Source organism: Nicrophorus vespilloides, unplaced genomic scaffold (assembly GCF_001412225.1).
Source record: "Nicrophorus vespilloides isolate i.1.1-1 unplaced genomic scaffold, Nicve_v1.0, whole genome shotgun sequence".
Taxonomy (NCBI): Eukaryota; Metazoa; Arthropoda; class Insecta; order Coleoptera; family Silphidae; genus Nicrophorus; species Nicrophorus vespilloides.
Window position 1 is genome coordinate 172,438 of NW_017096746.1, and position 13,876 is coordinate 186,313.

At 27.7% G+C, this 13,876-nt stretch overlaps 1 protein-coding gene across 1 annotated transcript; it reads right to left on the reverse strand.

Moving 5' to 3' along the window:
• Positions 1 to 1,957: 1,957 nt before the first annotated feature.
• LOC108558044 lies at positions 1,958 to 3,708 on the reverse strand. The gene is made up of 2 exons (XM_017914829.1): positions 2,714 to 3,708; positions 1,958 to 2,646 (listed from the first exon to the last, which is right to left on the reverse strand). The coding sequence occupies exon 2, from the start codon at positions 2,620 to 2,622 to the stop codon at positions 1,993 to 1,995; it is 630 nt and encodes a 209-aa protein (XP_017770318.1). The 5' UTR covers positions 2,623 to 2,646; positions 2,714 to 3,708; the 3' UTR covers positions 1,958 to 1,992.
• Between the last annotated feature and the right edge of the window lie 10,168 nt (positions 3,709 to 13,876).

Genomic DNA, 13,876 nt, shown 5'->3' on the forward strand with positions numbered 1-13,876 from the left:
TAAAAAGTACATAGTCCAAGATTCAAAACTCAAGAGAAAAATCGAGAATTTTACCAGTATATTTACCTATATATTGACATGAACTCTTACTTCAGTTATTATCAACTCTACCACGGAAGTGTAAGGAAACAGAAAAGTAAATCATACCATGAACGATAGACACGTATCAGGACGCTATTTGATCAAAAAAGTTAAACATTTGAATCTTACAGTGTAAAAAGTTTCAAACAAAATTCAATATTTTCAACGTAAGAAGCAGGAAATATATGTCCAATCAGTGAGCATATATGAAAAGAGTCAAAAAAGAGTAAAGCACATTAATATAGAGAAAAAAAATGAAAAAATGCTCCAAGATCCAATGTTTTGGAAAAGGAGTAAAGCAGAAATTCTATGTTTTGAACTATACTTACTTGAATTAGAAGACTTCAGCAGAAAGATGGTAAACTATATTTGAAAATAAGCTACAACAAAACATAACAGCTATTCACAACGACATATTGAATCATAACGATATATTTGTCAACCTTCAAAGTACTAATTATTTTGATAGGATTATCATTAATGATAAAGTTGTGAAGAGCATTGTGAAAAACTATCAAAAAATGGTTAAGGATATAGAAACGTATCTGCAATCAATGAAAAATGAGTTTGGAAACATATAATTAATTATAAAACAAGAAATAGAAATATTGTGATCATGTTTTACAATTGCTTGTATTCGTACTCTATATTATTTATAAATTTGTTTCTGTTATAAATAAATATATAAAAAATAATTGTAAGGCAGTTGTTCTATCAAGAATTAAATCAATATTGAAAACATAAGAAAATTTATTTCTTACGTATTTATTTCACAAATTTGTATTTTTATGAAATTCAAACTAACATAAGCTAAGTTGATGCTATATTTTCAAATAATTAATAACAGTAATATTTATTATAACAGTTAAATATAAATAAATAAAAATAAATTCATGTATTTATTTTATCTTATATCTGATTTATTTACAATATATTACAAAAAAATTAAATGAATTCAAAAGTATTTTTTCCAAAATTCTAAAATATTTTTTTCCAAGAAATTATACATTATAATTACATAAGATAGCATTTAAACTGATGTAATAGATAGTAGGTAAAATATACCCTGCGCGCGTCTTCATGTAATAAGAATGCGTGCGCGTCCACAAGGGTTAAAAAATATTAAACCTATGTCAAATAATTGTATATTTTTACTTACCTATTTTTATCATAAGTATTATACTTATATTTTAGTTCCAATTTTATGAATATTTTCATCGTTCAACTAGGTAAATATAATATATTTTAGGTTTGAAAGTTATAGAAAATAACATTGTATTTATTTGCTTCTTACGTTAGTCTTAGACATGTGGTTGTAATAAAAAGTTTTTCAATAAAATAAAAATTCAAATATAAAATCTATAAAATAAAATAACTTAAACATGGTACTTTTAGAAAAGTAGCTGTTCCTTTAATAATTATTTATTTAAATGTTGCTCTTAGAGCTGCATGCTCTTCGTTAAGTTAATCATGACTCTCATTAAAAAAAATCCATCTATGTACATAACTATAGTGTGGCTCTTTAAGATATGATAATATATTAAAGTGGCTCTATAATATATGAAAAACCGTATTGCTATCAGGCGTACCAATAATATATATTAAAAATTTCTTTAATTATTATTTATTAATAAGGCAACACAAGTTACAAAATAATTTAAAAATTTGAAAAATAATGAACATTTATTGTTATTATTAAAAATAAGGCTAAAAAAATAATAATTAATTTTTGGTTTCAGAAAAGGTTGAATCAATAAAACTGTCAATAAATTAAACTTTTGTGGATTTATTGTAAGACGTATCAAATTTTTATAAAATTTTACAATCACCGACATACACAACATTAATATGTAAATAAATAAACGTAAGTATTTATTTGCAATGATTCGCCGTCTGATGGACTGTAAAATTTTAAATAAATTTGCAGATATTGCAATCCTCGCAAGCATTACATACGTGTGTCTTAATATCGCGTAAAAGATTACGAGTATACACGAGCATCTTATTGATAGCGCAATCGAAGTCCTCCAGATTCGTATTGTTCGACTCCAAACTAGTTAAAAATTCATCCATGGACATGTTCAAATCCAAATTGATCACATTCAATTCGATATCGTCCAAAATCATTTTTAAATTTAAAATGGGAATGTGCAGCTGCCGCTTCCAATGTCTCAGTAATATTTCTTTGGGATCCATATGGCACTTGGATATCTCGTTTTTGATATTAAACATGTAGGATGTGATATTCGCCTGGATTCCATCCAGAAACCAATTCAGGTCACTCCAAAACTGGTTCTCTTCATCCACTTTGATCCTTCGCCAGACATCGCTCATCCTGCTGCTGAGTATACATCGTCTTCCTATACCCTTCTTTTTACTCAAATACATCATTTTCTTTTTTTCGTAAGATAATCGTATCTTCAAACCCTTATTTCGCTTGTTTCGGTCTTCTCTAAGAACATTATTTACTAAAACGATATGACACAGAAACTTTTCAGTTTTTTCCAGAAAATCATCATGATCGGCGAACATCTTCGCCATTTTTTAATTAACTTATTTTTATACCTGAAAAAACATAAATACTGTATATTTATACTCTACAGGCGATATAAAAAAATATTTATTTACTTACTTATTGATGTGAGTCCATGTGGCAACGGGAATTTTATTCGAAACGTCTTCAAACATCGATAAATAAAAGACGTTTTTCGGTGAACGAATGCACATCACTCCAACTCAAATCCTTATCTCTCAATATCATCCGATCAATTTACTTTTTGAATTCCAACTTTTTATATGAGTACAATAATAAAATATTGTAAATATTAATAATACTAATTTCATGGTTTTCACTGATCTAACGTTGATAACATTGCTAAAGTCATTAATTAAAATTAGATTATTTATACACTTAAAACAGTAGAGATTCTATATCAACAACAAGTGCAATCTCCACGAAGATGCCTTTTTATATTGAAAAATGAAGTTCTTGTATAACTTGATAAAAACTTGATTTTCTTCTTTATATAATCAGCGATGCGATTGTTGTTTTCAAAGTTGTCCAGAAACGTAGACATCGTTATATCCATGCTCAGTTTTCGCAATTTGCTTTTGGCGTAGGCCAAGAGCTCTTCCACGTATTCTCCAATTATGTTCAATTGTTGCATGCAATCTTCTAAGTTATTTTCGTTTCTGGTCATACAATTATATTGCAATTCTCTATCCATTTCTGTCCAATACTCCTTCAGATATATAATTATTTCATTTAAATCTATTAGAAGATTCTGCCAGAATTCACGTTCCTTAAGAATGCTGCGTCTTCTCCAAGTATCGCTGCTTCTATTAATTGTTAAGTCTCGACTGGTCATCCTTTTCTTGATTAGGTATCTGTGTTTCTTCTTCTCGTAATCCAATCTTATTTGCAATCCACGGTTGCGTTCTTTTGTAGTAGTATCTGCTGATTTATACATGATGCATATTTGCGACATAAGCAGATCTGCTTCAAAGTGTAAAAAATTACGTACACTATGAACCCTCATTCTAGTTCAACTACACTGCTACTATACAAATTTTGTTAAACTCTGTAAAAGTGTAGAAAGTAACAAAACAAAACGATTAACTTATAATTGTCTGCACTTGTACGAATATAAAATAAGTTTTATTCCGAGCGGCATAGAATAAAACTTATCACTGGAGCAAAATATTAAAAAAACGATTTATTTTTTATTAGGAATATTATTAATAAAATATGTAAAATTTCAAAAAATATTTCATACCTGTTTTATACATAGATTTAAAAATATTAACACACTGTTTTTCATAATTCAGGAATTAATTCAATTTAATAATAACAATATTTATTATATAATTATCAAAATATTTTCATCCTAATATATTTTTTATTAGATTTCAATATTTTTGTAATATATGATATAGCTTTTATCACATCAAAATAATAAAAAGAATTTAAATTCGTTTATAATTATTGTTATATTGATCCTGAAAATAATTATGAAAGTGACGCTGTATAAACATTTTCACGACATTTTTTTAAATAGCAAAATTATAACAACTATGTCATTGTAACTGAGCATTAAAATTTATTTAATACTAAAATGATAAATGTATTGCTTTGCTATAACTATTATTAAATAATCATATTTTTTTTTTATCTATAAGGGGAAAGTTTACGAATTTGGAGAAACTGAACATTTTTTAATTCTTTTTCTATATTTATAAAAAAAATAAACAAAGTGGAGTGAACAAATGTTACAATATAATTTATTTATTAACTACAATTGAGAACAAAAAATTGTTAAAACATTTGGTTTCTCTGAATAAACCACATTTAGATGTTTTGCATATAAAAAATCATAAATGCTTTTGTTTGATTTTACTTTTATGATATTTATATACTGCATTAATATGGATTTAATCTTAGAAACTAATACATGTTACTTTATACTACTACATGTTATGACTACAACTGTATTTTATTGTTTTTTTTCAATTTTTAGGTCTAATTTATGTGGTCGAAAATTAGCTACATCGATAAATAATTGAAATTGTTATTATTACATTTTATGGGGATTTTAAAAATAATAATAAAATAATAATTTATTGTATAAATACAATATATTCAATAGCAAACAAGTATGAAATGGATATAACCATTTTTTTATTATTAAAACCTAATTTAATATATCTAAATAACTATATTTATAACTAAGAAAAGTAATTAATTAATTTTAAATGTTCATTTTATATTTTGTATATATTATCTATACTAAATATACTATTAATTATTATAAAACAAAACATTTATATACATTTATGTTGCGTGTAATTCCAGTTATATCAATTATATAAAACTGAAATAATATTTATGTTACAAATAATCATTTATTCGTTCCTTTGTCTCCTTAAGAAGTTGCTTGAGAAATAACATAAGATGCTTCGTTTTATCTATGATATAGTCGACGACAATTGTATTATTTTCTAAATAAACCAAAATTTCGGAAATCGACATTAGCAAATTCACTTTGATCACGTTCGCTTTTGTGTGATTCATAATCATGTACAAATAGTTTATCGACAACAACAAATGTTGTATGCAGAAATCGAGCAAAGCATCTAACGGCTCCAAATGACTGCGCCTCTTCATATTAATCATGCCCCGTTTGTAAGAGGTGAACCTTATGGTCATATAGGTCAAATCGAAGCTCACAGATTCCCAATATTCGATTTCCTTGGCAGTTCTCAAACGGCGCCACTTATCGCTCTTCCTCAAATGCTTGATGTCAGGATTCGGTTGTAGCGTTATGTACTCGAGTCTCTTTTTCTCGAATGCCAGTCTAGCATTCAAACCTTGATTTCGCTTCATTGAGATCATCATTATCGAGTCATAGATTCCATCTATACATCTTATAAAAGTGTATAAGTTGGTGTACATAGTGTTCTGGATATGGTATAACCGCATTGCACCTAAAGACACAGGTTTAACAAGTTTTCGATTATTTTCAGCATAAATATTTCTCTGAATGAAATTTTTATTGAAATCTTACAATAAACTGTATTTATATCGTTCAATATAAATAATAATTACTATATATTATATAATACATATATTTTTTGTATTATTCTAATATCTTCACCAGTTTTCCATAATCTTTTCGCATAATTGATTACTTTCTTCAAACACGTCACTATCAATTTGTAGATATTATTTTATTAAGTACAACAGATTTCAGGTAATTTTCACATTTATTATGATTAATAATGAATAGTTATCATTTTATTGTTCCGATTTTCCTAATATCTTTTCATGTTTATTCTAATGACGGAATCTAATGGTCTGATAAAGATGACACAGGAATAAGCAAATCGTGGTATATGAACGAATTGCTTATTGGCTTCGAGCAAGACTGGTTGTTTTCGAAATATTTTAGTAAGAATTCTTCAGAATTTATCAACAAAAAAAAGTGCAGTATATTTACCAAATAAAAAATGTACTATTCGCATTTCATCTTTGCTTAGATTGTAAAAATCGAATACAGAAAATTGAAACATTTCCAATGGGAAAATAAATATTTATAAAAAAACACTTTTATTTATAAATTTGTAAAGGAATGCACAAAATAGTTTTCAAAATAATTTATTATAAAGTTAGTGCAAAACACTCGTTTAAAATACATTTTATATTTAATGCAATACTATAAAATACTAATTTCAAATTTAACTTCTGTTGAATTAATATGCATAATACAGAACAGCTTACAAAATATTAAAACTATCAACACAGAAGATATTTTTTTTAAATATTTTATCATCTTCTAATAATTGATTAAATTCCTTTGTAGATTTAATCATATCAATAATTTTAAACTTACAGAATTTAAATATTTTATCATTGACATTCAAATTCTCGATGAACTTGAAGACGTGTTTGTATTGTTCAAATTTTTTAAGTTTCGTTTGTACACACATTGTTATTTCTTTCACATTCGACATTTCATTCTTAATATGGAACAAATAAACCTGCAAAGATACGGATCTCAGTATATCATGAGTTTCTAATACATGTTTTTTTAAAAATATGCTGATATTGCAAAACAACGATAATATCAATTTCATTTCTCTGATGATATCCTTAAGGTATTCCACTTCCAAAATATGTGTTTGCTTAATCCACGTGCTTTGTCGAATTTTGGTATAATTATTTAGGCTTGGTCCTTTTCTGGCGTTTAACGTAGTTCTCATCCATTTCTCACGATAAGTCTCGTACTTCTTTCTTGACTTTCTATATTGTTTAAGTCTATTCTGCAAGTTACTCATTACTTGGATAGCTTGTGATATATTTTCGAACAACATAATTATTATATTGATAAACAGTTTAAAAGAAATATTATTTAAATAATTGATTTAAAATTAAGAGTTGTTGTTCACGTTAAATGTCTGTATAGTATGAGGATTTCTATTTATCAAGAATACTTTTTTTTTCACAAATTGATAAATATATTTTATTTATCCACAAACTTGAAAAAAAAAATCTATATTTATTAATACTGGATTTGTAGTGAGAAACGACTAATAACATTCATAATTAACTGACTTAAAAATAACCGGTTTAAATCGATTTTCAAATTTTCACAAAAAAAAATAAAGAAAAGGGATTTTCACAACTTATTTTCTATTGCTCACACGGTTCTATTGCATATTCAAAAATGGGTTAAATTGTCTTTAGAGCATTAAATAATGAAATAAATTATTTATTTTTCTCTTTGTACTCTCTAATATTAAAAGTTACTTTATTATTAGATTGGGACAGGACAAAGTGACATCTTCCGGTTCATAAAGATATTTATGAATTGATTGTTTCAAAGCAAACTATGATTTGTTTTTCATGGTCGCCGTTTTTTTATCATCGCAGTCATTTAATAATTTGATACAATCTTGATAATATTTGTATAAAAAACTTAATGATATATCTTTTTGAAGCTAGTGAAAGAAATAAATTTGTCTAAACTGTGGATTTTGTAAATTAACAAAAATCCTTATTAAACCACGTTATAGAGATTTTATGTCAATATACTTATGTTTTTAATCAAATAATTCATTAATTATTATATTTTAAGTCTAAGCTCAAATTTCATTTTTTATTGTTATTTGACTTCTGTTAAGGCATAATAACACATAACATTGATATTTATAATTCTTATTTAATAAATACAAAAATCAAGAAAATTTAAATATTTAGGAAAATATATTTTTCTACAACTAGTACTTTATAAAAGTGTATGTTAGTATCAAAATATTGTACGTGACACAAACATGCATATATATTTCAACATCCGTTTAAAGTACATATATTAAGCGTGCAGTAATTTGTATATGCATTATGTACGTAGAGTGAGTACTGATTGTATTGTGTTTTCATAAATAAATATATTTTTTAATTTAATATAAGTCAACAATATTGTATAACATTTTTGTTGCAGCGTACATTTCTAAACAATTGATGATTACTTGTGATGTAGTGTATATAATTGTGTGCTGATTTGTTGCAGTTTCATGACAATAACAATATATTAGTAAGCAAACAACGGGAAGGCTATGGTCGGGCAAGCTATTGATTCTCAACACATGGGCCAATTTGGAAGATATATGCCTTCATTATGGCGATACACTACTTCAATTGAGGTCAAAAGGTAGGCCATTGGGGGCCTCCATCATACAGATACCCGGCAACACACAACCCCGAAATTTATATTTAGTGCGGGCCGTTGGAATTAACACTGCGTTTACATTTTATGAGTTTAGCGAGGGTGGATGAAGAGACAGGAACTCTGAGCGTTTAACGAGCCCAATGAAAATTATTTATGTTCAAATTTATTTATTCATTATGAAATTTTCAGACAGTTTACAATGTGAAATGAAGGTCAAAAAGGAAGTTTCCTCAAATCTTCCTCCCAAACTGAAAAAAGAAAATAGCAGTAAGCCTTCGTCCCAACGCCATCAGAACTTCGTCAATAAAAAAATACGAAAGAAAGAACATTTGGAATAATCCTAGGGATGTTTCAGCGTTTCTCTTCTGCGGACGACTTGAGATAAAGGTGGCAAACAATCCAGTTTAGGGGTGGCGAACTTTACGGTTTCCTATCACTTTATCTGATGCAATTTCAATCTTGGGAGTCTCCCGGTTGTTGCACGAGATTAGAGACGAGGCGGGGTGGAAAAAAAAGTGGTGGTCTTGACCCCGTCTCGCTCCCTTTAACCTCGTAAGCTCTCCCAGACCGGGTTGCAGGGCCTACGGACCAAGGCGGGAACGATCTTATGGCCGTTGGCTCGGAAAATAAATGAACTTAGTGGACCTACCAGTTATTTCCTCGCCAGAGAGCACATTTTAGTTTTAAAATGTTCGGTAAATTGCTTATTTCATAGAAAGTAAATACACATCCAATTTCTAGTTTCCAATTACTGCACCACTATCAAACATTTTCTATTAACTTTTATAAAGTATTAAAACATTATTTTCTTTTTATTTATTTTCCATAAATTAAAGTTTTTTTATATTTTATATAATTAGCCAATTTCGATGATTTATATTATCAAATTAAGCAATTTTTCATTGTTTGTTTCTTTTATATTATTGAGATCTTACATTATTATTCAGCAATTTAGAGTATTTAGAGTATTAGTTCAACTAAATGAAAACAATAGTTTCTTTTAATAGTAATTATTTATTACATTATATATAATATTTAAATAGTAAATCATTAAATAAGGTTTGTAACTATTTATATTTCCATATTTGTTTTATCCAATTCATGTTTTCTCTTAGTTTGAAGTTTTCGTGAAGATATACATACTTTTTTCCTTTTATTCCTAATATTAAGATTAAGTTATTTTCATATTAATTTTATTTTCTTAGGCATTGGAGGGTTGTTCCTAGAAGGGACATAAGATCTATATTTACCGTTTTCATTCTTATTATTGAACATATTTATTGGTCAGAAATATACTGTAAGTGCTACCGACCAATATTTTATTTACTAGTTTTCCCATATTTTATCTTTTTATCCAATTTTCTGGAAATTTCTAAAATTTAATTTTAATTTTTCCATTTCTTATGAACAAATAATATCCAGGAAAATTTTCCTATAGTGGGCATATTGGGTTTGAAAACTAAATTTAATATATTAATTTATACTCAACAATAATTACGAACATATATGTATATTTCAGATGGAATACTGAATGTATTTGTATGTATATAATAAATTATTATTAATTCGTATAATAATTAAAAATATTATATTATTTTCAAAAGGAATTATATACTGTCTTAATTACAGTTCTTACTGATTAGAAAAAAATGAATACTTTAAGAAATAAAACTTCGTTTATAACAGATGCTTTTTATCGCAAATTGTTTCATTATTAAAAACATCACATTTATAAGTAGAATGTATATAAGAAAATATTCTGAAGAAACCATTCAATATAAAACAAGTATGAGATTCCTATGCACTGTTCGTACATAAGAAACTAGTGTGTTCAGCGACTGGTCGATATGGTAAAAAGAGCACTCGGTTGAAACCCTTGTTACATTTGTAAATAGAAATAGAGCCAGAGTGAGGAAAATCTGCTGAATACAGAATTCAAATGCAAAACAATTATTTTTAATTGTAATTCTTGCAGATTAACAATCTCAATTGTCGATGGTGCTTTGTTCGGAAATGGACTATTTTCTTTAATGTTTCATTACTTTGATTTCCAAGTTGAAACAATGTAAAATAATTATTTATTCAATAAATGGTTGAAATTGAATGGTTTGAAATAAAATTGTTCTTATTTCAAGGTAATTAACATTTAGTAATTTATCATTTTGATATTATGACAAATATGTTATACAATTGTGAAGCGATTGATTAGTACAGTGGAATATGGAAACAAGTGTTTGTTCAGACCATTCAAATTTAAATTGTGAATCTATTATTTATTCTTATTTTTTTATACCAATTAATTAGAGATAGATGTATTAATTAATACCATCAATTCCTCTTCATTTAAACTTCAGATTCCAAAGTGTATTCTTGAAATAATTCGTAATCTAATTATTTATTATTATTATATAGAAATAGAGGATAATTAATAAAAATAAGTAATGGGCCATGTATGATGTCAATCCACGTTTAACGTCAATCATGTGTAAGAAAATGGTTTTCCAATTCGTTGGTTGAACCATTTTTTATTAAACTTGCTGTGAACGGAGTCTTCTCGATACTATCTCTATGATTTTCTTCTATCATATCAATCTCCATTATTTCATCATCTTTAAGAGGTTTACAATTTTCTCAAGTTGTGGCATTTAGTTTAGAAGCATGTTAATCCGCAGATGTAATTTTAACTTTAGTTATGGAAATATCACATTTGATAATTAGTGTACAAACAGATATTAATTTGATACATAATTTATTATATTTTATTTCAATGACTCTTATTTAAATAAACATTATTTGTTATTTTTATTACATTGATAAAATTGTTTTCGAATACATGCATCTTAATTTAATGAATATATCTTTAACCTAAATTGGTAAATATTTACCACTTTAGATTCTTTTACAACCAGATTATTGAAATTGCAACATGCGCCGACGTTAATACCGGAAATTTGCCAATTCATCAGATATAATATGTGCAAAGTGCAAAAATCGTTTAATTAATATAATCTGTCTATGCAAATTTTATCCGAAGGCAAATCCCCATGCTTAATAAAAGCAGGATTAACGCCGAAGATTATTGCGTTCGGGGACGTTGGAAAGAGAAACCGTGTAAACGGATCGAAAAGGAGGTGGAGGAGGTAGTGTAGTATCCAAGTGGTTTCATTAGAGAAGCTCCCTGTCCTCTAACTGCATGTAGAGTCGCGGAAAGCGCTTTTGTGCCGTTCTGGCCATTCGTTTCACGCGCGTTTCCCAGTCCTACATAAATATTTTAAGTGCGCGAGGCAATACCAAATCGGCAATAAATTCCCGACCACATTTCATTTACTTATAGGACGACAACCTGTTGCTTCTATCCACCCATGGATATTATTCTGGATTTATTATTTTCCGCGCTGGCTGTCATCCGCAATTTGTCAAATTTTCGCAGAATAAAGCAAAAGACGGGAAAAGCAATTTCCATCTAGAGACATTCAGATGTAATTTGTAGATGATGCCCCTGAACATTTGTTTGATGTTCAATTATTATATCATTTTCCTTTATAGAAGAGACGAACTTTGAGAAATAGATGAATACAGAACAATGTAGCTTATAATTTATACTGACTAGTATATTTTGCTTCTATTTAAATAATAATGAAATAAAATAAAGCATATTTTGGAATACAAAAGACTGTTGAGGTATGTTTCTACTAATTCGCAAAATCTGCAATAAAATTAATGATTTTGCAACAATCCAGGGTTAATTAAATACTAGACCCCACTGGGGTTTGCATAACAAACAAAAGAAATTATAAGTAAAATGACTCCAAAATAAAACCCATTATTGTGTAATATACAATTACTTTATGGGGAAAATTATTTTACTATATAATTTTGGAACAGATTATGCTCGTTAAGCGAGGTTCCACTGTATATTATTAAAGAGCGTGAATCATCACCATCTTTTCGGAATGAACAAACTTGGAATACGAATTCAATCTGCAGAAAACAAAGAAAAAACGAAATAATTATTTCTGGTAGATACTTATTTTCTTGTTTACTATCTTCTTGCGGCTTTTACTTCTAGAAAACTTTTGCAAGGATTATTTGCATACAAATAAATATGTCTGAAGAGAACTTTGGAAAATTTTGTAGTAGGCACACAATCCAGGATTTCACTTGTCCACGTCACTGGTTACGCTCGTTAAGCGAGTAATTTCTAATAGAACTTGCTTTGCTCCTTATGCGAATTACTCTTTATAAGAGGTGAACGTTCAGCGAGGTTTCACTGTATTATAATTTCAATTAATACCATTTAAATTGCACATTCGACAAAATTACTTATTAAAGAAAAACTTTGTTTTTAGAGATAAAAACTATAAAATATTTAATAGGCAATCAACATAAATAGCATGGACTCCAATGCATCTGTCCAGAACCAGATGGCAGGACTCTAGATGTAGTAGCTACGATGGATAACATCTTCATATTTTTATATTTTAGAACAGGTGACTACCAGAAGATTTCAAGCAGATCTGATAAAGCATGCATGCATAAAGTGTTTGATTGCATTAGCGAACACGAGTATCTACAGCCCAATTTTCAAATTCATTAAATCAACTAAGTTAGTGCTTTAGATCAGCTGACTTCAAAATTAAATGAAAATAAAATTCTTTTATAAACGTGCAATGCGAAAATTGAAGAAAAGTAGAATCAGAATATAATAAAAACAAAAATTTAAAATATATTCAAATTACTCTGCGGATCACCAAAATTCTCGCGCGGACCACCAATTGGCGGTCGCTGCTTTAGACCACCAGATACTCATCTCGACCTACGCATTTCTATATTATCCATCCGAGGTCTTCATTGTGTTGAACCACAGAGTTGTTTATTATGTTGTCACTTGGTATGTGTTTTAACCTCTGACCCCCTGTAACATAGGCAAGAGCAACCTAATCTACTTTAGAAATCAGACAGTCCCTGGCGAAAGGAGGTGGAGAGAACAAGAAAAACTGATGTCACATTTTAAAATATGAGTCTAAAGTTGATTCTGTTTTCTCTTTCTTTCTTTCATTTAAAAATGTCTGTTACCAACACTTTCCAAAGTGGGCAAATTTACAAGAATTACATTTTCAACAAAAAAAAATTAAATTGTATGCGAATTCATATGAAAATTTTTAGACGTAGTTTTTTTGTTATATGGCTTGAAATTGTGGACATTGTTATATCAAATATTTTTTATGAGAGATAACGTAAATAATAACAAAATAATATAGCAAACAAAAATATGTATATTTTCATACAATAATTTATTAATATTCAATTCAAAATAACTAAATTAATCAAAGAGGAATATTATAAAATCTAAGTAAATATAATGCTCAATAAATATATTATTTTAGAATTTCGTTGATTATTATCAACTCATATACATTCTTGCGCTAATTATACAAATAATTAGAAGTAAATACATACATATGTGCGTTTAATTGCAATCTATTTTGAGTACATACTATATATGTAATATTCGCTGTTCAAGCAATGTAATACATTTGAACAAATGTTCCATTCAATTTATTGCATCA

Coding starts and splice junctions, on each gene's coding strand:
- LOC108558044 (XM_017914829.1), bottom strand. CDS start 2,622: ATGGCGAAGATGTTCGCCGATCATGATGATTTTCTGGAAAAAACTGAA.